This window comes from Ambystoma mexicanum, chromosome 1p (genome assembly GCF_040938575.1).
Source record: "Ambystoma mexicanum isolate Mex_15411 chromosome 1p, UKY_AmexF1_1, whole genome shotgun sequence".
Classification (NCBI taxonomy): Eukaryota; Metazoa; Chordata; class Amphibia; order Caudata; family Ambystomatidae; genus Ambystoma; species Ambystoma mexicanum.
Genome location: NC_090921.1, coordinates 1,128,330,896 through 1,128,355,189, shown reverse-complemented (window position 1 = coordinate 1,128,355,189; position 24,294 = coordinate 1,128,330,896). Strand labels below are relative to the sequence as shown.

At 43.9% G+C, this 24,294-nt stretch overlaps 1 protein-coding gene across 3 annotated transcripts in view; it reads left to right on the top strand.

Moving 5' to 3' along the window:
* The window catches only part of MBTPS1 (membrane bound transcription factor peptidase, site 1), a 1,184,166-nt gene extending 1,160,300 nt beyond the window's left edge, over positions 1-23,866 (top strand). For all 3 annotated transcript variants that reach the window (XM_069604782.1, XM_069604783.1, XM_069604784.1), the window contains 2 exons: positions 19,085-19,215; positions 23,034-23,866. In XM_069604782.1, coding sequence (XP_069460883.1) covers positions 19,085-19,215; positions 23,034-23,230 — 328 coding nt within the window. In that variant the 3' untranslated portion in view covers positions 23,231-23,866. The remainder of the gene's footprint in view (positions 1-19,084; positions 19,216-23,033) is intronic.
* Positions 23,867-24,294: the final 428 nt, after the last annotated feature.

Sequence of the window (24,294 nt, the reverse complement as noted above, 5' to 3'; positions counted from 1 at the left end):
GCTTTGCTGGATTTTTGGGGTTTTATTTTTTCTCCTGCTAAGAGTGAGACTCTCTTTCTCCCACTCTTAGGCATGATTTGAGAATGTCCTTTGACTTTGTAATGTGTTTTATGGGCTATGGGGTCTTTTACTCCATAGGGCTTCATGTGTTTTTGTTAAGTGTGTTACACAGCACCTTCAGTACAGTAACACAGAGGTGTCATAGTGGCCCCCAAACATAGACGCCATACCCTGGGACCGACTACTGTCTCCCAGGGCATGTAAAGTCACCATTGACTTTACTAGTCTTAAATTGTGAACAGAACCAGTACAAACCATCATATTGTGGGAGTACTGGTAGGGGTAATTCGATTGCCCCTGGGTCTGTTTTTCAAGGGGGCATTGTCCAGTCCCCCCTTGTCGAGTTTCTGGCTAGTGGCAGTGGTTACCATGCAAAATATTCCACTGGAATATTTCCTATGGGATTTTCCCATTCATTTTAAATGCACCACTTTTTTGGTGCAATGTTAAAGATACCGACGGGTTATTTATTTAATATTTATTCCCCGGTTGGGTCTTTTTGCCAGTACTCGGTTTTAAAATGGCGTTTGTGTTCGCCTCTAACTCCAACCCAAGTCGAGCCCTTTGTTCCACTTTTGGCGAGCTTCTGCACGGAAGCCTCCAAAGGTGGTGCCACTCTGTCTGGGTCTACAGGATGTGTGGGAGGGGGGGAATAGGCACCCTAGACTGAGTTGCCTCGGCAACTCAAGTCGCACTCTTGTGGGATTAGCATGTTTGAGTGACAGCTAGGACTGATGAATGGGGGTTTTCTGCATAAAAGCAGGGCTTTGGGGACTGGAACTTGAGAAGTCGCCACAGGACCTAAAGAATCCGAAGAGGGAGAAGCTGAGCCGACCTGCAACGACGACACCACCGGTGGAGCCCTGCTGAACCGAACTCACCACTTCCCAACGACAGAGAAGATCTTCTTCCAGGATAATCTTCTTCCTTTGAGCTGGTGGGGTTAACCAGTTCGCCTTTTTTTACCTTCCTGGATCGTCTCGTGGTTGAATCGCCCATGCCAAGCACCCCGGCGGCCGGATAGCCACGCTTCACCACTACCGCGAACAAAAGGGTAGTACCTTTTAAACGGGAAACTCCGCGGCTGGTTTCTTCCCTGGCAGTGCAATGACCTCCAGCATTCCTCCACGTCGAGATCTTCTCTTCCCGTGGACGAAGCACCGACTTGCACCCGCTGCCAGGAACAACTGCCCCCGCTGGAGCTTTCTCGCCATTTCAGGTACTGTGTCCTGCCTGGTCTCCCTTGCAACAGACTGTTCAAGGTGTCCCGTAAATCCTTGACTCTCTATCCTGGGGTGACCTCGGACCCGTTAACATTAACTTTCTGAACTGATCTAACTCCTTTTTGAACTATCTGCAAAGACTTTTAAAGTGTACTTCAACTGTGCGATCTTGGGCACATTCCGCCTTGCTCTCCAAGAGTGGGCCTGGCCTATGAACTTTTTACTCTACAGTAGACCCTGCCTTTCTTGACTTGCTGTGGTTCTTTAAAAGTGTTGGTATTGTGTGTTTTCCTATTTATGCCTTTTCTCTCCCTTTTTAAATCATTATTGAAGTGCCATCTATGGTGACGCACTCACCTCTGTTTTGCTAAATAAGTGGTGTACTAACCTAGACTTGTCAAATAATTAATTAGGGAGGTGTATATATTTCTAGTGACTGTTTGAACTTGCTTGACATATTAGTGCCAGTGTATTTTTTACAAGTGTGTTTTTAAATAAAAAATTATATACTGGTCAGTGTTTGCTTGTGTTACTGTATTTTTGTACCTAATGTGTATACTCTGCATACTCTGCATACTGCCTAACTCTTCTTGAGAGAAGTCTGGCTGCTCAGCCACAGCTACCAGGTAAATCTGGGTGGTACAGACTGCTACCAATTAGTCTTAAACTTTTTGCAGTGGTCCCTAAGGGGACTGCACAGGTTTCTGACTAACAAATGTCTACATACATGCTCCCTATTCCCAATTTTCATCTCTACGTAGGGCCCTTTTTGATCAATGGGAATATGTACTGGTTCCAGACCCTGTTTTGGGCTGTCCTATGGGAAAAGTACATCATCAGATGTAAAGTCTTCAGTGTAATATGCATTGGAGGGATTATCAAATATGTTCCTGCCACCTGTATTCTGTTGGTTCCCTTGGCCTTTTTGGGGTTGCGTCTGTGATTGAATTATTCGCATAATTATTCCTTCCAGGGCCCCCTAAGCCTGGACGGTCCCCTTGGTAGCCTAGATAGGGTACCATTCGATCTCTGCTGCAGAAGTGGGCATTGCGCACGCCAATGGGCTTCCTGTCTATAGTATGCACTTTGGTTAATGGATGGGGGACCTAATTGGGCCTGGCCCTGTGGTGCGTATTGTCCTATAAACTGTGTTACCACCTCTAGCTCTGCTCGCCACTTGCTGAAGCAAAACCCTAATTTTTTCAATTCGCCTTTCTTTTTCTCCACCTTATCCTTCTCTTTGTTCACTCAGATTGCGTCTTTGGTTGCCATGCGCTTTCAGATGTCGTAATCAGTGCCTGTATTTCAGGCAACAAACATTGCACAAACTTGTCGACAAACTTTTACCTCGTTCCGTACTCAGATCTTGTCCATTAAAATCCGAGAACACTTCCTAAAACCTATTAAAATATTCTGTAGCACCTTCTGACTTTTTTTGCATGCAAGCAGTGAGCTTGTCCCAAACTATCCTTTTCTCAGGGACAATATTCAATTTAGTCACAATGTTCACAGGCAATGTTAAGATAATCTGCGGGGATCGCTCACCAGTGTTCCTATCCCTGTCTGCTTGTGTCCTGGCAGCCCATTTGTCGCCTAATCCTGGCACGTCATCCACGGACCTAATCTGTTTCCATATATCAGCAGGCAGAATCACAGGAAATACCAAATCAATATCACCCAATGTAAACACTGATGGATGTAAGAAGATTCAATCTCCTTATAGAATCCAGAAGTATTCTTTCTAATATCTTGTATTGATTGTTTAATGGTATTCACTTCTTGACGAGAGAATGGGACATGGACAAACTGGGAAATATAATGTGCTTCAATTGTGCGTGTAGCATCTCCATCAACGGCTGGGACCTCTACCTTGGGGACAAATGTTGGCGGAGCCTCTCATCTGTAACTGCATAGTGGGTGGATCAATTAGGGGGAAGGTCTAAACGTGTATTCAACAATAGGGCCAAATCAAGAGACAATGCGGTCAATGCAGTTTCTGGTGAAAAAGCTTTTGTAAATCGACATCAAGTCAGCCGGACAACATGTGTTTCGTTTCATACAATCGTCCTGTAAATACTCAACTATCACTTGCAACACCTTTCTCTGCATCGCAGCTGCGTACTGGAAAAACGTATCATAAATTTCAATCGGGGAAATAGTGGCATCTGAAATCCACCTAAGGGCATCTCTTATGCAAATACGCATCTCTTCATTAACCGGTCTGAGGGAGGGAAATACCGCTTCTGGACATACGATGCTTGCATCTTATACTTATCTACGAGTAATTTGTGAAAACGGTCAAGTTCTCTCTTGAACACAAATATTCTACTCAGATATTCTTGCATTTTCACACCATTACTACAAGTCCGGGTAAGGACCACCTGATCACGCAAATCTTGCGGCGCAACTTCATCCGTTAAATCACCCCATATCTCAACCCAATATGAAGCCATTCTTTCAATCAGTATCTTTTGGTCAGTGAAATCCCCAGGATCGGACAAAGAGGAGAAAGTGGCACATTCATCACCCCCTTCAACATATGTTTCAGCCCACCGGTGCAATTCCATCTTACTTTCTTTGCTAACTGTACTACAGGTTTCTCTATTATCATTATAAACCACTCGACAACGAAGTAGAACCACTCGGGCGAGACTCGACATGCAAATCCGCCTCGCTGGGCGGCGGGTGAAATGCCGCCGCCGGCACAGATGGGAGAGAGGGAGTAGCAATCGCAACAGTTGGCCCTGGTGCCAATACAGGAGGGGGTGCAAGTGGAGGAGCAGCTGGAGGTGGTACATAGGGAGCTGGTGCAGTTGAATCTTCAACTGGGTCAGACCTTCGTTCATTCAATATTTTGTTTATTAACTCATCTGACACATTCATATCCTGAGAGGGATATATCTTCTGTACCTCTAGCTGGTATGCCCTGTCCAAACCCCTAATGTTACCTTCTTGTGTCTGTTTGTCATGTTCTAATGCTTTCTCGGCGTTAGTCTTGTGTTTGCGTGCATGTTTCTCCGTGCTTCGCAAGCGCTGTCGCTTCCTTCCTCCAGTCCCTGATGGTGTCGAAAGTAGAGGGCCTAGCCTTTTTGGGTAACAATACAGTTTCTAGATGTGCTATGCAGGCTAGCTCAAAACTGCTGTAAACCGGCCATTGAAGTTCGGGTGCATGCCTAGTTTGTCTGTGCCAAATCATATTAAATACTATTGCTCCCAGTCTGTACTTTACGTAGATCTCATGCTGGCGACCCTTCGGGTGGCACCGGTTGCCCATATTCCAAAGATCGACTTCTGCAATGCAAAAATCTAGCAAAGCAGGATGTCAATTTCCCAGGCATAGTGACAACCCATACTCTCTTTACCTGGGCGTTTGCTCTTGCAAGGCAACTCTCAATGACAAATATCAGGGATATCGGGGCACGACTCACCTGATTTCCACAGTCGTCCTGAAAGACGCAGTTGTCGTGTTTGGCGTGTCTGGCGTAAACGGCCTCGATTCCGGGACCCTCACTGCTGTGCTCGCAAGGCGCAGCCTGCCGGCCAGAGAAGGGCTGTACGGAAATCTGCGGAGGAATCACTTCTCACTTTGCATAGGGGCACCACCTAAGGCACACGCCAATCTCGGTCTAGTCACCTCGTCCTCGCTAGTCTCTGTGATGGGGCATCAGTGGGAGGGTCCCTGTTCGGGCGCCATCTTGTTGGAACAAAAACCTGAATTAAGGCATCCAACCATGTACTAATGACACGCCAGCCACGTGGATTCGAAGTCAAATAAATGTATTCAACAAACAGCATTTTATCAGATGGATCTCAGCACCCCACGACATGTAAAGCAGACACCGTGAGGGGACAGAGAGCAAGCAATTCACAAGTGCATACATTTATACAGTTTGTTCAAAGCCCTGGATGTCACTGTTCAGCCCCTCATGTAATGTATAGCTAGAGTTCACAAACTGCCTACGTGACAGATTTATATTCAAAACATCATTAGTGCATACTTTGCTATTTACTATCAGACAATTTACGGTCTGGGAGAGAGGTGAACTCAAGTGCGAGCCCACCATATTATGTTTTCTCAGTACAAGGTAACATCCCGTGCCTCGTTAGCATATGCTATCTTCTGTTGTTCTAAGTCTTAAAACGAATCAATTCCCAACGTAGAGAAAATGATTTCTGAGGAGGAGCACGTTTACAGCTGCTCTCGGCCGCTCATTATCTTATGTTACTGTTTGCACAGAGAGGGCACTGGTAAGTCAAGATGGCCCTAAATTACTGATTAGCAGAGTTCCTGCTTAAGCTTCAAGGCCCTTCAGTGTAGGATAAACCATTTATTTCAGCAGCTATAACATTCCTGCCTATGTCAACACCATAAGGCATTGTTATGTAGGCTAAAGTTCACATAGCAGCCTCTTGCCGCGTTGAGGCTTGAAAGCACATAATCTAACCATAACAGAGAGAGCAAAATGGCAGACAATTCAAGATGGCAGCGTAGTTTGAGCAATCGTTTCAGATTCATAGGTTGTGATATTGTTTTGAATGTGATATTGTATTGAAACGCAAGTGATGCGAGTGTGCTTAGGCCGACACACAATCAGATGGCATAGTTGCATTTATGTTTTCACAGTAGAGGAAACTCATGAGGAGACAATCATGTAACTGGTGTCGTCTCCAGCATGCAGAACATTGCCTGCCAGAAGGCAATCCAGCTCACTGCGGGGTGGGGCAAGCATGATCAGACTACCACCATGACCTCCGCTGCACTCCTCAGGCACAGGACCACATTAACCACTCTGGAGGCAACCTTGCAACAACAGCTGCCTGCACCCGCCCTGGTTTTGGTGCCTCCTAGTTGACAGCACACAGATTTCCCCGGTCCCTCCAGGGAGGTATAGGACATCCCTTGCCCCTCTCCCCCCCAAACACCCTCCGAAGGGACGAACACTGGTCAGTATTGCAGAGGCTGTCCGATACTGGTACAGACACTGATCCCAACAAGTTGGATGACTTGGTTTCCACTTACACTGCCCACGCATTACACTATTTCATCCCTGGTCATGGGGAACCAGATAACATACCACTCAGGGACTCATCCCTGAGGTACGGGCCTTCCACGCACTCCTGTCCAGGGCATCCAAGATGTTCAGCACTGCGCCGGAGGAGCAGCGCAAGGAGAGTGTGCTACACCACCGCAGAGAACAGCAAAGAAAATCTGTCGCGTCCATCCCTCTGTTGGAAGACGTCTAGGAGGATGGTCTCAACACCCTAACGCATCCTGCAAAGAAAGACCAGTTTGATAAAAGGTACATGCTCCCAGAGAGTTTCTGCATGCCTTTGCACACAACCCACGCCAGAATCTGTTCTCTGTTGCAGCCAGAAAAAGGTTAGCTAACCCATTATCATCCTGCTCTGTCCCTCCAGACAAGGAAGGGAAGCGCCTTGACAACATCGGTTAAAAGATCATTACCACCGTGACCACAACTATCAAGGCGGCAAATGCAATGGCCATACTTGCATGCTACAATAGCGAGCTGTGTTATAAGATGGGTCCCCTGCTAGAGTTTCTGCCAGATGATGTAGAGGAGCAGTTGCATGCTCCTTACCTCCCAAATTTTGGAAGCCTGAGATTGTGCCCTTTTTGACACCAGTATTTGTGCCAATACTGCAGCATATATTCGAAAGAAGATCTCCATTGAGACCACCCTACTGAATTGTATCCCTGAAGGGACGACCATCACTCCCTGAAGCAATATGAGAAAAGAAAGAAGCCTGTGACGTCATATGAGAATATGAACGATGTCTCAGGATACTGGCTGAAGAGAATGTATGGATCCTACAGAAACGAATGACGAACAAGAGTCAAGTGAACTTTTAAAAATGAAAGATTACACATACACAAACTGCTACAGAGAATCAACCATTCAATAATTGCACAGATGCAGACAAGCAAGGTTGACTAAGTCATCTTAGAAGCCGGCTATATGTAGTAAATAGAATGCAGACGAAGCCTCCTCTGTATAGAAGCTGGACATCGGTATCACAAATTTAGTAAGCCCCAGACCCCATGAAGAAGAAAGGGAAAATGGTGTTGCAGTAAGTGAAGCTGCACAATGAGGTTGTCTGGCCTGAAGTCAAGACTGAAGCAGCCAAGGTCGGCTATCTGTTCTGGAAAGGAGTGGACGTGCGAAGTATGAATCATCTCTTGTTAAGGTACAAAGAAAGAACACCAAGAGTGCCAAGTTGTATTCATTTAAGACATTTAAAACATGCAAAATGGACCAAATCATGGTCTCATGTCACTTGAGCAAAGGATGAAAATAGTCGAACTTGGAGTCCTAGAACGATAGTGAGTGCCCGCACTCCCATGTATTCTCAGAGACGAGGATACTTTGCAAGGCCAAGTTCAAAGACAATCTTCATGGCAGACGGCTTGTGTGAGGAGATGCTGGGTTAATTGGGTAGGGAGGTAGAGTCAGGCCCCATCTTCTTGCACCTGGGTCTGGGTTTATGTGCAGAATTCGGCTTGCAATAGCGGTAAGCGAGTAAGAAATGGGAGATGCCCTGTCAGACCTGGGTTCTGATCGCATCTAAATAGTTATACTATTGTTTGACTTGTCATTTAGAGACAGAACACAGCGTCAAGCAGCCTTTTGATTAGGATTCCACATCGCTTTCCAGAGATTGAAAGAGTTTAGTTACCTTCCTGATCTCGTGGCATTTAACACTCCTGTGTACAGGTATGATTTTATTTACCATTTATCTGAAGATGGATGTGATATAGAGAATTACTGTAAAGCATTTCTCCATTATTGATTGATTAAAAGACCAAAGTAGAGTACTGCATAACCTGACCACCTACAGACTGGTAGGATTTGGACTCTTTGAATACTATTCAATTATAGGATACTTGCCTATTTGACCTCCCTATGAGATGAATACAATCCATGGACTAAAAGGGACCCTATATTAATCTTTCTAGGTTACCTAGTCGTAGGGTGACGCACTCTATACACCCGCAGAAATTCTCTTTAAGGACGGTACCTTTGCAATACCCTTAGTGATCCGCAGTCTGCATCCACGACAGGTATGAATATGCTAATTCAGGGAATACGATTCATTAAGAGATTGGAACAGTAGATTGCAGCTAACTGAAATGATTTCTGTTATATCGTACAGAGCGTTTGATTTAAGAAAATCAATTGGACTAATATGAAACCCTGCTCCTGAAGAAGGGATATCAGATCCTGAAACGCATTGAACTGTTCTACAGACTTCTTTTCCTTCAAAATAACTTTTACTTTTTGATACACTATTAATGTTGATTTTGTTGAGTTGTTATATCTGAAACACTATAATGTACAATAGGAATAGAATATTGTCAACTGGTATTAACACAACACGTCCACAAGTCCTTTAGTAGAAATTTGAGAAAACAAGATTGAAAGAGTATTCTGTTCATGCAAAACTTATTTGGGCATACCACTGTATCCTAAATTTGCTTCGCCATATGCTCAATATATTTTTATGAATTTTGGTTGTTCGTTGACAATACCAAGTGTGTATGGGGCGTGATTGTTCCACAGACCATGGACACTGTTTCTCTATATATTGTCCACCGGACAGTGGGCAGCCAATTGCAATCCTAGTTCCTATATTATGTTTACTTCGATGTTCCCCTTAAGCCTATCCTGATCCCCGGTAGGTTTTTCATTATTTGCCACGTAATATGATGTCACCTCCGACATATTTTGAGTATATAATCTTGTTTTTATGAAAAGATCGTTGAGAGAAATCAAGCGTACGTCTGTTGATGTTCATTGTAGCTCCCTGTTCTATATAATTGATAATAAAACAGTACTTTACCATCTTCCCGAGTTGGTTCAATTTTTTTCTTTGAACCCCTCCCTTGCATGCATGTTAGTAAAGGGCAATAAACTCACATGGTAGCGTTGCGGATGTTAAAAAAGATCCAAACTAGTTGATCTCCAGAGCTTTGGACGATCGGGCATCCTGTGGAGAGCGGCCGAATAGAAATAAACTTGCAAGAAGAACCGAGAGATGGCAGGTCCCCGTTTGATGAAATCCCTGGCCGGTTTCCACGGGCGCTCTGCGGCTGGAACTGGTCCAATTGGAGGAGTCGACGATACCGAAGGCCTCGAGTCGATTAACGAATGGTGAGTAGATTAAGGGGAATGGCAAATAAGGGTACGGGAAATAACTGTAGAGATGAGAGAGACCGCCTAGAGGTTCCTGATTCAAGGCAATCAGAAGGAGACATTTCAAATCCCAATAGGGATTGAGTGTAATATAAAACGTGTAATCAGGATTACGTAAGGTGATGTCTCAAACCCTGCAAAGGGTAAAAAAATAAAGGCGAGGGAAGAGGCGATCACAGTGTTTATAATGTGTAAAGTTTGACTACTCTGTTGGTTGTTGAGTAAACTATCGAAGAGCGATAGAGATTGTGAAAAATTAAACAAATTGAGGAGCCACCAGTGATTAAGTTATAGCAAAGCAATTGGCAGCAATCAAGACAATAGAGGTGCCAATCAAGATAATAGATAGGCTATTGAAATACAAGCGTTGAGCAGCGATTGATGGTGCTTGCTCATATTTGTTTAAAAATGTTGAAAAGTGGTGATTTAAGCCAAGGTATAAGGTTTATTTAGCAGTCTGATAAGTATCGACAGTCACTTAATACCCATCTCATGCACCTACGCAAGACACTGCCAAAGCACATGGCCAAGCTCAAGCGGTGCAGTGCAGAATGGCTAAAGGGCACGGCAGATATAATGTTCAGGCCATGGTCACAACAGGGATCATTATCAAGAGCAGTATTGTGACACGTGACCCCATACTTAAATGCTGCGCACACAGGGAAGAAATTAGACAAAAGATTCGCGATTTTAGAGCTTTGCAAGAAGTATCGAGAGGGAAGGAGTAAGAGGAGAGGTACGAAGGCAAGAGGAAAGAATTCGAAGGGATGCGAGAAAGCTAAGGGGAAGTAGATGAAGAAATAGAACGAAAAAGGAGACATAAAGGTTTTGATGCCAGTCTCATTCGTAAAATACAAATGAGGCTGAGCACAGAAATATGATTGGACACAGTGGAAGAGATTCTTCTGATAAAGGAAGTAATGTCAGCAGTATCTAGAGTAGTGATAGAAGAAGAGAGATGATGCGAAAGCATTGGAGAAAGGATCGAAAAGGTTTAACAACAGTTAAGACGAGGTGAGGAGGGAAACCTGTACAATGATGAACGTCGAGCATCGTCTTTGAGCCGACTGAACTTAGACAAAGGTGAGAGAATGATAGCCTCACTAGTTGTGGCCTAGACATTTCAGACGAGGAAAGAGAGTCCAGTCTTGGGGCAGAAAGAGGGGAGTGCGTGCACCCCTGAATGAAGCTCGCAAATGGATAAGGAAGTGAGATGGTCGGATCTGGAACAGCCTAAAGATAGAACTCCAGATCCCATACCACATCCTGGGAATCCCAGAGGATGGTCACTTGGTGAAAAGGGAGAGTCTTCACCATATGTAACCAGGTTAAGGTAATTGCAACAAGGAGACAGACAGGGACGATTATCCATGCCATGGATAGACCAATAGTGGGATCCGACTATTGGATGGCGTGTACACTATTTCCCTTAGTAGAAAAAGGGAGAGCAAGACTGCAATACATTCCATGGCCACAAATGGACAAGGACAATTTAAAATGCAAACTCCCTAGATTGACTTTGGGCGCTGGGAAATGGATATACGAATTATAGAAAATAACAGGAGGAAATACAGTTGCCATAGGGGACATGAAAGGTCTCCTAGCAGCTATTTCTGGAGAGAGGGGTGATGACATATGGAGGAGGGCGGGATATTCAAGTGTGACTGCATAGAACACAGCGCATGATAATTGTAGAGCAGACGTTTGGAGGGCTCTCGAGTACAGTATCCTGAAACATCAGATATGGGTGCAATTATGTCACACAAAGTAAAGGAAGATGAAGACCCTATTGCCTATATTCAGGAGAAATGGCAGCTTGAAACTCGCGAGTCATCGGAAAAGACAGTGGCATTATTTTATCATAATTTATGTTGGGGTTGCCTGAGCCAGTACAGAGGCAGATGAAAAAACCAGTAGGGATCAAAGCGAAGCCATAGGCTGAGATACAGTTGACAATAGTACATACATCATTGTTGGTTATTACAAGAGAAAAACAAGAAGAAAGATGAGAATAGAAAAATCGAGGAAGCTACGTTAGTTCAGAAGAAATTGTCAAATTTTGCAATAGATGGGGCGTTACTGACAAACTGAGAAGAATTGGGAATGCAGGAAGCAATGGGTGCATTACAAGGAAATAATTCACACCCGATGGACCAAGGTGGCTATGGGTTTACACCACGAGGCAAAGGTATGGGTTATAGAGGAAGAGCAGGTGGATTTCAGAATAACCAAGGTGGGTTTCAAAATATACAGAATGAGAACCAGAATACTCGGGGAGGATATAATTAAGGAGGAATTAACAGAAGAGTTCCCCCAGTCTGTTGGAATTGTCGAATGACAGTACATATTGCACGCATATGTGGAAACCAAGGGAATGTACAAAATGTCCAATTTTCCAGAGGCGGGGGGGGCGCTTATCCTCCACCATATGGCACACAGACAAGAGTGGGCTTTGCCCAAGATCACACATCTTCTCTGACACAAGCGCTGCAAGTGCAAAAGCAGGCAAAAGTACAAATGAATCCGCCACAAGGGCAGTCGCAACAAGCCCTGATGCAGACACAACAGTATGCAAACATAGGACAAGTATTGACACCCAGAATAGGAGGTGTCATTGTGGTAGGAGGAAATCCTTTCACAGGTACTGGGATAAGCTTCTATCCATAATAGGACAGCACAGTTTGACTTGATGTGTTCAGTACTCTGACACACCGGACCCCAAAGAGGAACCAAGGGTCGATGTGACGATAGGCTGCAAATCCATTTCTTTTCTTGTAGACACTGGAGCAACTCTTTCGTGTATACGAGAAGGAAAATATCTAATGTCAGGTATTGCCATGAATGCTCAAGGGTTCTCTAGAGCTATGAGTCGAGTTCCTTTTACTGAAGAATTACCAGTCTCCACAGGAGAATGTGACATGTCTGTTCATTTGTTATATTCATGACAAACACTGGTTAATATTTTGGCAAGAGATTTAATGACGAAACTCAACATGACTATTTAATTTACCGATCAAGGCATGGTGTTCTCCACTCCAGCAATACACTATTTAAATGTGGGAGAGTTTATACTGGCGTTAACAGAGCAAGTGGTTCTGCGAGGCATTCTTGTAGAGCCAGAGATTTTTTTATATGGAGTAAGCATTTTACTGGCATGTCTGCCTGGCTTGGTGGGAAAGATTGTGAGGCTGCCTGATGAATTTGTTTAGACCACGGATACCTATGGATGAGGAGGATGGACAGACTATTCCTATAGATTTGGAAGCAGCCATAGCACAAAGGGAAATGGCAATGCTCGAAGGAGTAGACGATGAGGGTAGTACATGGAGAACAGTGATGGCTCTTGAGGAAGGGTACAGATTGACTGATGACGATATGTTCGGAGAAGATGGAAGTTATGATGAAGTAGTGTTCTTCATGAGCATTACGTACTGGATAAGGATAAGGAAAAGCGAAGTCCCACAGCGAATGGCGATAATGCGCCAACGACCAGCATTCTTTTAAGAGGATCTGGAAAAGGTGCTGAGTGCCTTTATGGACCACAGGCCCTTATGACTTAGGTTTGTTGAAGGAGATATAGGGGAGGTCAAAATAAAGCTTAACCCAGGAACGATTTTACGTATGGTCAAAACAGTATCCTATGTCTCGAGAAGCTGATGAAGGTATATTTCAGACTGTTGCAGCACTAATGAATCTGGGGATTCTGGTGCCATCAGAATCATCGTGTAATAATGTGGCGTATCAGATTAAGAAATCTAAAGGGGGTCGTGGAGATTTATCCAGCCAGGATATGAGACCTCTTAACCAGATTGTAGATGCTGAGTTTCCTTTAGTTCTTAATCCGGCGACAATATTGTGTAGTATCCCAGTCGAAGTTCGATATTTCACCTTGATCGATTTGAAAAATGCTTTTTTTTCTCAATCCCGTTCCACAAGAACTCCCAAGACCTGACTTCATTTACATTTCACCAAAAGAGACTAAAACATACTGGACTGAGTGTCCCCATCAATCTTTAACAGAGTCCTACAGATGGATTTAGCCAATATTGATCTCAAAAGCGCTGTGCTACATAGATACCATATTGATTTGCAGCAACACAGAGGATGAGTGCACGCAGGACTCTATCCGATTAATGACTGTTCTAGCAGACAAGTGATATAAAGTAGACAAGGAGAAGTTACAATACTAACAAGAGGAGGTGTTATATATAGGTCAGTTGATTTCGCATGAAGGAAAAAAGTGACACCTGAGAGAGCTGAGGCAATTATGAAAACCTCAAAACCAAACAGTGAGACAGATGTAACAGTTTTTGGGTTTGTGTAACTATGTAAGAGCCTGGGTGTTTTGATTATAGCACATACACGAGACCACTTCTGCAAGCATTAAAGAAAGCGCAAGTTAGTAAAACAAAACTCAAATGGACTGAAGAAATGGAGGAAGGATTTAAAGAGTTGGAAAAAGCAATTTGCACGGCCGCTGTTTTAGGAATTCCCAATTATGCTGAGGAATTTTATTGGTTTTTGCACACAAATGGGACAGTCATGACAGCAGTGCTTACACAAAGAACCACATTGTGGTACAAACCTTTGGCATATTACAGTGGAATCTTATTATGAGAGGACACTTCCCTTGCGAACAATCTTTGGCAGCTGCTGCATTCGCAATTGAGAAGTCCTCGAGTATTATCATGGGCTGCTCTATGACCCTCTTCGTGGAGCATGCTCTATTTGCTATCCTAGAGAAACCAAAGGGCACGTTGACATCCCAAAGAGCTTCAGCTTATGAGGTAATGATTTCTAACTCGGCGATTAAAATCATAAGATGTAAAATAGTGAACCCTGCTACGTTCATAGCTGAGCCAGTAGTAGAAGGCGATCATGTGCATGACTGCCAATTATGTTGAATTTTATGCTGTTATACCCCGTGTGAAGGAGAATGCTGTAGCGGGAGGGGAGATTCTTTTTATTGATGGTTCCTCGAAAATTGATTAGATTGGGGAAAGGCATTCAGGCGCAGCAGTAGTAATACACAGATTAAATGAGGGTTTAAAATAGTAGCAAGGGCAAGGCTAAGGCTACCATCTCATTTTTCAGTGCAAGCAGCAGAATTGTTAGTGCTTATTGTCGCACTTGAGAAACATAAAGGGCAGGAAGTGACGGTTCTTCTGTGAACCCATACATTGCATGCATGCTCCTAAAGGGCCATAAGCTCAATGACAAGAAACAAGAGGCCATGGCCATCTTCCATGAGGGTGAATTGGCATCAGACCATGCCATCACAGTCTCTGGACATTGTCGATACTGAGTTTCGCCAGCTTGGAAATGGAGCAGTCCTATGCAGGCAGGCTTGGCTCAAGGCCCCAGACTTTCGACCCGATGTCCAGTCCAGGGTTGTTGATATGCCCTTTGACGGATCTGCCCTTTTTGGAATAGGTGGATGAAGCCTTACAGTCCATAAAAACAGACACTGAAACCGGTCGCTTCATGGGCACGCTACAGCAAAGGCACCAGTCCTTTCGTTTGGCTCATCCCAGTCTAGGGGCCAGTCCAGCAAAGACATGACCAACCCAGGGCCAGGTCCTCCTGCTTCAGCACCTCGGTGGGAGGACGACTGTCAAGGTTAGTTGAAGAATGAGCAAACCTCACAACCGACTGGCGCTAACCCTCCTCCAGCAGGACCACCCACTGGAGTTTGTGGACTATCCACCGAACATCTCTCCCCTCAACCCCCTCACACAAACCAGAAAAGTTGTGGCATCTCTTGCTGCAGGAAGTACAAGCTCTGTAGTTAAAGGGCACAGTGGAGGAGGAGGAGCTGGGCAGAGGAGTCTACTCTTGCTACTTCCTGGTAAGGAAAAGACACTGCACAAAAAGTCAGGGGGTTGGAGACCCATATTGGATGTAAGGGTGCTCAACAAATTCCTAAAGGCACAAACGGTGTGCAAGTCACACTGCAGCAGGTGTTGTCCCAGCTACAACAAGGAGACTTCCTGGCATCCCGCGACCTCGAGGACGCCTACTTTCACATCCCTATTCACCGTTCACACCGGTGCTACCTACACTTCATGGTGCCAGGAGTACATTATCAGTTCATGGCCCTTCCTTTCGGGCTACGGTCTGCTCCGTGGGCGTTTACCAAATGCCTTGCACCAGTGGTGCTGCACCTCTGGTGAAGGGGAGTTCACGTCTATTAATATCTAGACTACTGGTTGGTGAGAGCCCCCTCGTATCCGCTGGCAGAAACAAACACTGTCGCCACCATCCAGTGTCTACAGTGGGTGGGTTTCTCCATCAAATTCAAAGTCGTGCCTGATTCCATTGCAACAGGCACTTTATCTCGGAGCAAAACTCAACACCCAGACCTGCACCACTAGGCCCTCGGACAAATGGGTGGTGGCTCTTCTGCAAAAGTTGTGCTGACTCAACAGCGCTCAGGTAATGCCAGTCCGCAACTTCCTGCTGGGGATGTTGTCGTCATGCATTCTGTTGATCACCAACTGCCGGTTACACATGAGGCCGGTGCAGGAATTCTTGGATGCCCGATGGATCCAAGCCTCAGGGTCCTGGGATGACCCCATTGCTCTGACACTGGTTTTCAGGTGGAGCCTTGGATGGTGGTCGGTAAGGGACCTTCTGTTACAAGGTGGCTGGACCACCAGGTCACAGTCACAATGGATGCTTCACTGGAAGGCTGGGCCGCCCACTGTCGGAACCAACATACTAAAGGCCTTTGGTCGGAGGAGGAAAAGAGCCAGCACATCAACCTGCTGGAGCTATGGGTGATTTTTTTGGGCCCTGAAGTCTTTCCTCCCCCTCTTGAGGGGAAAGGTGCTACGGATATACACTGACAACACAATATCAATGTTTTTTGTCTGCAAGCAAGGAGGGACAAGGTCCCCACAGCTTCCCAAGGAGACACAAGCCCTGTGGTATTGGGCTCTACAGCACATGTTTTTCATTCCCCTTCATCTACCATGGATTTAGAATGCTCTGGCGGCCTCCCTCCGTAGGGAGTTGCGCTCTTGTCACGAGTGGGAACTGCACGACGACCAACTTCACTTATGTTTGCCGACGTGGAGCACTCCGGCAATAAACCTTTTTGCCACCTACGAGAACAGTTTCTGCAAGACCATGGCCATTAGCTACCCCCATCCAGAGGGATTGGGGGGGGCGCCTTTACATTCCCATTGGAAGGGAAGTTTCTGTATGCATTCCCCCCAATTCCTTTGGTGCCTCGAGTCCTACACATCTTCAGACTGTATTGGTGCAAACTGATATTGGTGGCCCCTGCTTGGCCGAGACAGTTGTGGTACTCCTACCTCCTTGCCCTCTCGTCAGCGGCACTGATCAAGCTGCACCCACACCAATCGCTCCTGTCCAGGAACCAGGGGGCGGTACTGCACTACGACCCGCCCTCACTAAGTCGGACAGTCTGGTTCCTGTGTTCTTAGAATTCAGAGCTCTGTCCCTTCCGCAAGACTGCCAGGAGTTACAGGCCCAGGAAAGAGCTCAGTCTATCTTGAAGTGCTACAAGAGCAAGTGGAAACGTTTTCCGATATGGTGCAGAAACCATAAACTGCAACCTCACACCATCCGGCCGGGGGATGATCTGTTGTCTTCTCTGTGGTCCATGGCTAAGTCTGCCTTGACACATTCCTCCTTTAAGGTGCACCTGGCGGCGACCTCCACGTACATCTGCTCCGCAGGTGGTCTCACCGGCTGAAGGAGGAGTTCTTGCATGGGCTGTTCTGATCTTTTCACCTGTCACCCAGAGCCAGCATGGGAGCTAAATGTGCTACTTGCAAGGCTCATGAAGCCGCCTTTCGAACCAATACACCAAGCATCCATCTTTCCTGGAAAACAGAGTTCTTGGTGGCAATAACTTCGGCCAGGAGAGTGGGTGAAATCCTGGCGTTTTTCTCAAGAGCCCTATTTGACATTTCAGAAGGCTATTTTATGTACTAACCCGACCTTTATGCCTCAGGTGCCATCCTCTTTCCATCTGAAGTGGAGCTGGCGCTGCACATGCTGGATATAGTACACACCATCAAGTACTATGTGGCTCGTACTAAGTCATTCTGTACAACAGATCAAATGTTTGTTTGATTTGGACCTTTTGGGCCCAGGAAGGCTCTTTCAAAGTCCTCCATTTCAAGATGGATTGCAGCCTGCATCTCATCCTGCCATCAACAGGACACCAGGCAGCTTTCCGGCAGGCACTGAGCACACACTGCCGGAGCAGTGGCTGCAACCACTGCTTTCCTCTCTGGAATCCTATCCCGCTGCATGACATCTGCCGTGCAGCCACCTGGAAATCGGTGTATACATTTCCCAGGTTCTACTGTGTTGACAGAGATTACACAGAAGAGTCTAGAGTTGGCCAGTCGGTTCTGCAGAAACCTTTTTGCGTGACGTTAGTAAGTCTCCAGTGGTAACTTATGCTGGGAGCTTGCCTGTATACTGCTTTGTAATCTATTCACAGCATGTGAATCTATGAAAGATCTAATGCTGGAGAAGGAATAATTTACTTACCTGTAATTCCGGGTCTCCAGCATTGGTATCTTTCATAGATTCACATGTGACCCTCCCACCTACCCCGCATGGCTTGTCTTTTGGCTCTTACTGCCACTCACGTGCGCTTGCCAAATCGGAAGATGACCGACAGGGGAGGAGTTAAGGGAGGTGAATCTGGGCAGTATGACCCAAAATGACTGTAATAGAGCAGAAAAGAGACTGAAAGTTTTCAGTTTGAACTGCTCCGTTACTGAGGATTCCCAGCCTGACTGGGAATATTTACAGTATGTGAATCTATGAAAGATGCCAAAGCTGGAGATTCAAAGTTGTAGCTAAGTAACTTATTCCTTCTCTTAACGGTTGAACATATTTGTAAAAGATGTATTAATTATTATTTTTTTATTTTTTTACATTCTAAGATGTATTAATTAATGTATCCTCTACAGCTAAGACTTAAATAATTAAGCAGATGGGTGTGTTGCCACCTGCCTTATTGTTTAAGTCTCAGGTGAAGAGGATAAATCAATCTCTATAGGGTATTTTCCCGGGTCCCTTGTTTTGCATCTGTGATCCTTCTCACAGGTCTCTTTCTTAGGTTTTATTGATGTAGATGTGAACTTTTTGACCCTGCTCCACTGGTGCATTGTTTAATGGGTGTACCACTTACCCTAAATTGAAGCTTTTGCTGTTCACCTTTTCGGTCCAATCTGATTTCTTGTGCTGAAGCACCATCACTACTGAGAAGCTTCAAATCGGGACCTTTCCTTGGTTGATCCTTCTGTGATCTTATGCCAAGACCTGAATTCTTTTTTGTAGTGTCTTTCTTTGGATATGTTTGCAAGAAACCATCTGTCGCTGTATGTTGATACTTTACATTAATGTTAAGATTTCAATTGTTGCATCGTCTTGTGAAAGTAATAGTCCTAACATATTGTAATGTCCTTCCTAGCAAAGTATGTTGAGCATTACCACTACTTTCAAATCAAAGGTAGGCTTAAAAAAAAAGGAAATGTCTTAAAATACTCACTAAATTGAATTTGATGACCATTTGAACATTGTGTTTTCTTCTTCCAGTAACCTTTGGAAACATCAGAAACTTTTATCAATTGATCTGGAGAAGGTGGTTATTCCCAATGCCCGTCAGAGCCGCCCCCAAGTCAGACCACTGTCGCCTGGAGAAAGTGGTGCCTGGGATATTCCTGGAGGTTAGTGGCGTGTCTGTCTCATCCATCTCCTATTTCATGTGTCACATCAAATCTTCTGTGTTGAATTCTGAACGTCACGTGAATCAGTTGTTCTGGTTCATAAACCAGAAATAGTGTCAAGCTTAAGATGCTATGCTTTTCTAATTGTATTTTGCATCCCAATGGGATAATCGGTAGTTGGAGGAATTTCTAAGAGCTTTGCGTAGGTGCCAGCCATGATGAAAAAACCCATCCGAACTCTGCTGTGAAGCTAACTTTTTTGTATTTAGCTGAACTTGCCTTTCAAGTCATTTAAAAAACGTCCCTAGGTGTTAATGTGAATGTTTTTTAAAGGGTTTTCTAAGTGTTCTCTTCGATAAAATGTATTTCCCTATCAGGGCTCGAAATTTAGATAGGATAAGCAGAAGCTAAAAGCAGCTTCTGAGTATCCAGCTTTACCAAGTGACCAGGAGCTACCACTGGTGAGCCAGTAGCTAGTACATATAGTGTTCAGCAAAGTAGGTTCCACGTAAGATGGATCATTGTTTCCATTATTTATTACCACTTTTGCTTTAAATCTATATATAAAACTCATTTGTTACAGGATTTGTGGTGAAGCGTTGTTACTTATACAATTCCACATGGTTTCACCAATCTGCACCAAATCTTGCTTAGTTACTTGTTAGGACTCTCCAGACATTACTGGCTACATGACATTTGGACACCCCAAGCCCTGGATTTCAGCACAAGTCAAAATGTGTGTGTGGGTTTGTGGCTTGGTGAAGCGTTGTTCCTTATACAGTTACACACTGTTCACTAATCTGCACCAGATTTTGCATAGTTACCTGCTAGGACCCTCTGGACATTACTAGCTGCATGGCATTTGGACATCCCACCCCTGATTTCAGCACCTTCACACATGAGATGGTTGCCTGAAATTGGCAAAACATCAATGTGGTCATAGAAGGACCAGTCCTGACACGAGGAACAAAACTCTGAGTCTAGGCCCTAGGATGCACGGTTTCCAAGTTATTTGCACCACAGTGCACTGCAAAGAACCGCACCATGTCAGGGTGAGGCGACAGGTGGGGAGAGCGCACAGAAGGTCCCAGTATGCAACAGCACACTCTCGCCTCCCCCGAATGTCTGCTCCAGGGTATGTCAGCCAGCCACATGCACCCTTTCTCAGTTCAGTTTACTTCAGGGTGTAAAGCACATCAGGCGATAAACGAATCGGGACAGTGACCTACAGGATCAGTGTTATGTCTGCCTATAGAACCCATTCAGAGAATGGGTACTTCTGCTAGTGTTGTATAAACATGTCCTAATGTTCATTTATAGATTGTCCCAAATGCACAGAGTTAAATTCACATAGGTGTGTTTGTTCGGCATCAGTTGTCCTGGGGGAGACAGAAGTAGCTCCTGGTAGCTGTTGGTTTCAAGTTAACCAGGCTCTTCTAGGGTGTAAGCAGGAGCTAGTTCCCCTCAAGTCCGAACCCTGCTGTACCGGTCTATGCATACAATTTTATCCGAACAAAATATTTCCAAGCTGGATTTAATTGGTGCAGCAACCCTTACTGTACAACTACTTTGCAGCTTTTACATTTGGCTCACAAGAAGAAATAAATGACATTGATGTAAATGATAGAGAAAAAAGACCTAGGCTATTGTGCCTTCGGTGTGGGCCGCACACCCCAAATTCCCACTTCGGGTTAATCGATTACTCTGTTTCTTAAACTCAAAAGGCCAACTTTGGTGATTATTCAAAAATATAGTCTTGTTTTACATTCAAAAATATGGATTCTTTATGTACAAAAAAGTTTTGCGCTTAATTGGTTAAACATCACCAAAAAAGCTATTGCTGTCTGTTAAGGCAAAAACAGAAAAACCATCCGGCTAATGCATTTCGGTGTTAATCCTTCAGAGCCAGGTTGTTACTGTACCACATACATGATTGTTATATATTACAATATCCACTATACATATCCTCAATGTTCAGTTCAAGGTTCAACAGTGCACTGTGCACAAAACAAGTTTTTTAAAAAAATTATTAAACAGGGCGCCCACAAGGACAAACAAATGTAAAGCATAAATTTGAGAGAGAGAAAAAAAAACAAAAAGAAACAGGAACTTTCATCAATGTGTATGCACATTCCGAGGTATTTTACGTCATATCAAGCATTTAATAACGTTTATCATATGTGTGAGCTACAGTGTTTAGAGAAACTAAGTAGAAAACTTAAAGAAAGGGGATACTCGAATGAAGACCGACAGGCCGCAAAAGTGAAGGTACAAGCCATAACAAGAGCTAGTACCCTTGTGCCAAAGGAGACTAAACTATCTCCATCACTGGTATATGTGTCGAAATATTCTTCTCAAAGCATACAGATCAAGAGATGCATAAACAAACATTGGACAATACTGAAAAGTGATGAAAGAACGAAAAATCTCTTTTTAGAGACTCCAACGTTTGCCTACCATACAACTGAACATTGTGGATATGTCTAATGGATATTGTGATATATAACAATCATAATGTATGTGGTACAGTAACAACCTGGCTCTGAAGAAGGATTAACTCCGAAATGCATTAGCTGGATGGGTTTTCTGTTTTTGCCTTAACAGACAGCAATAGCTTTTTTGGTGATGTTTAACCAATTAAGCGCAAAACTTTTTTGTACCTAAAGAATCCACATTTTTTAACATTACACAAGACTATATTTTTGAATAATCACCAAAGTTGGACTTTTGAGTTTATTAAGAAACAAGAGTAATCGATTAACCCGAAGTGGGAATTTGGGGTGTGCGGCCCACACCGAAGGCACAATAGCCTAGGTCTTTTTTCTCTATGTTCACTTTCTGTGCCCTACACGGTGGCACAAGATATTGGGCTGCACCCCACTAACGAATCTACAGGATCATAAACTACTAGAAAAAAAAGGAAATCATCAGTAAAAAAAGCTGTGCACTCTTGCCTCTCTCTTTTCACCATTGATGTAAATGATGCCATTTCGATTAAAGTGGGACCTCGGGTCCTGGTACAAAGGCATGACTTCTTACATTGTATCCTAGAGCTGGTGTTTGAAAACCCTCTGGCTGGTCCTGGTTTTGAACAGATACTCAAATGAGTGCCCTGTTGTGACCCTGGGAGATAGAATTACAACATTGTACAACTTAGTTGTGCATGCCTCTGAGTTTTTAATTTTAAATATTATGTTTTTCTATCAACCTAAAGACATAGTAAAATGTCTTACAAGGATTTGCCGCAAGTGACTTGCAGGACAGATCAGTACATATTTTGACTTAAGACACATGTCAATATTTAAGGGAAAGTAGGATAAGTTACTCCAACTCTTTTAGTTATCAATGTAAAGTCATGCTACATCTCAAACCATGTGTGAGCATTGACTCATTTTCTGATGTTTTGGGATCTGAATATTTGTCTTGTCCATCCTAACTGCACAGCATGCATCTTGCAGCTTCTGGAAATTACTGTGTACCTAATATCACCAAATGATTTCCTGCCTTTTGCCATCACCTTTACAGTCATGGGCATTCCTTTAGAAAATAGTTGGTATCTGGTCCTTTGGTCCAGTTTATTCAATTGATAACGCAAATGCAATCTGGGACTTGGAGCGTGTTCGTTTCACGGAAGCACAACACACGTTGTGATGTGGAGCCTATATGTCACCCTTAATTATGCAGTACTCCACACGTAGTATGAGAGTAGTTTGTATTGATAACTTTTGTTACAATCTTGCCAACAAATTGTGGACTATTTTGAAATGTTTCTTTTGTGAAAATTGTATTCTTAATTCGTATTTCATTTTTTTTCCAAGGTATAATGCCTGGCCGCTACAATCAAGATGTGGGACAGACAATTCCGGTCTTTGCTTTCCTCGGCGCCATGGTGGTCTTGGCTTTTTTTGTGGTGCAGTTCAACAAAGCAAAAAGCAAACCAAAGAGACGTAAGCCAAGGGTTAAGCGACCACAGATCATTCAGCAGTTTCACCAACCAAAGACACCAACTGTGTGACTGGCTCTTATGCCGAAAGATGACTTTTCATTTTGGTTAGCCGGTTTGTGGGACTTGAATCAATATACATTAGACGCAAGCTGAATGGGGTTCATAGGATGGAACTGACCCAGCGTCGCTTCATTTGTGCTGGCAAAAAACAGACTCAGTGAGAATGTAAATATCGCCTCTTTTCACCAAAGACCTCAACATTATGTTTTATAAAGGTGTTCCTTCTCCTCATACCCAGGGAGACAGAGTTTTTAAAAGAAAATCAAAAAGCACAAAAAAAAGAACTGAACTTTATTAAACTATGTTCTATATTTATTATTGAAGAAAGAAGTCACTTTAAAGACTTTGCTACTTGGGCGCCAAAAAGCAAGACCGGAAAAGCATCAATGGGATGCAATGTTCTAAACTGTATCATACTTGTCCGGCGCGTTCCTGTTCTATGTAGAGGAAGAGGCGCAGCATTCTCCGACAGAGAAAGTGGCGCTGATGAATTTGGGGTTTAGACTGGGGCACTAATCAGGCATAGACCAGTTTATTTTTATATGTCTACAACAAGGATGTTTTTTTGTAATTTTCTTGGTCATGATTTCACCGTTGTTGGTGAAGCACATTTTCAATAAATATTCATCTATATGAAGCTGAAAACGTGCATGAATCACTCCTGCTTGCTTCATACCCAACAACCTATGTGCATTCAACAAAATCTGTGTTTTCTTTTTTTTGGGTTCCAGATGTTGGATGAGATTTGTGCTGCTGTTTTTATGAGGCTAATTTCCTGTATATTGGGTGAAGGCGCTGGAGCTGGCAAAGACGACCTCCCAATGCATTCGTCCCTTATACTTTCTTTGGCAAATGTTGGAATTATTTCTCCCATTCAATGCTTTTGATCTTATTGCCTCTCTAATATTCTTTGATCAGAAGTACTGACTGGGACCTTTCTATGGAGAATAATTCACTTGTTTTATCCTGTTAGTGGAAGATAAAATGCATTTTGTGTCTGGGATGTTTATTTTTTTCTTTATAGCATTAAAATTTAATTTTAAATGTTTAATGGCCTGAGGAAACATCTGCCA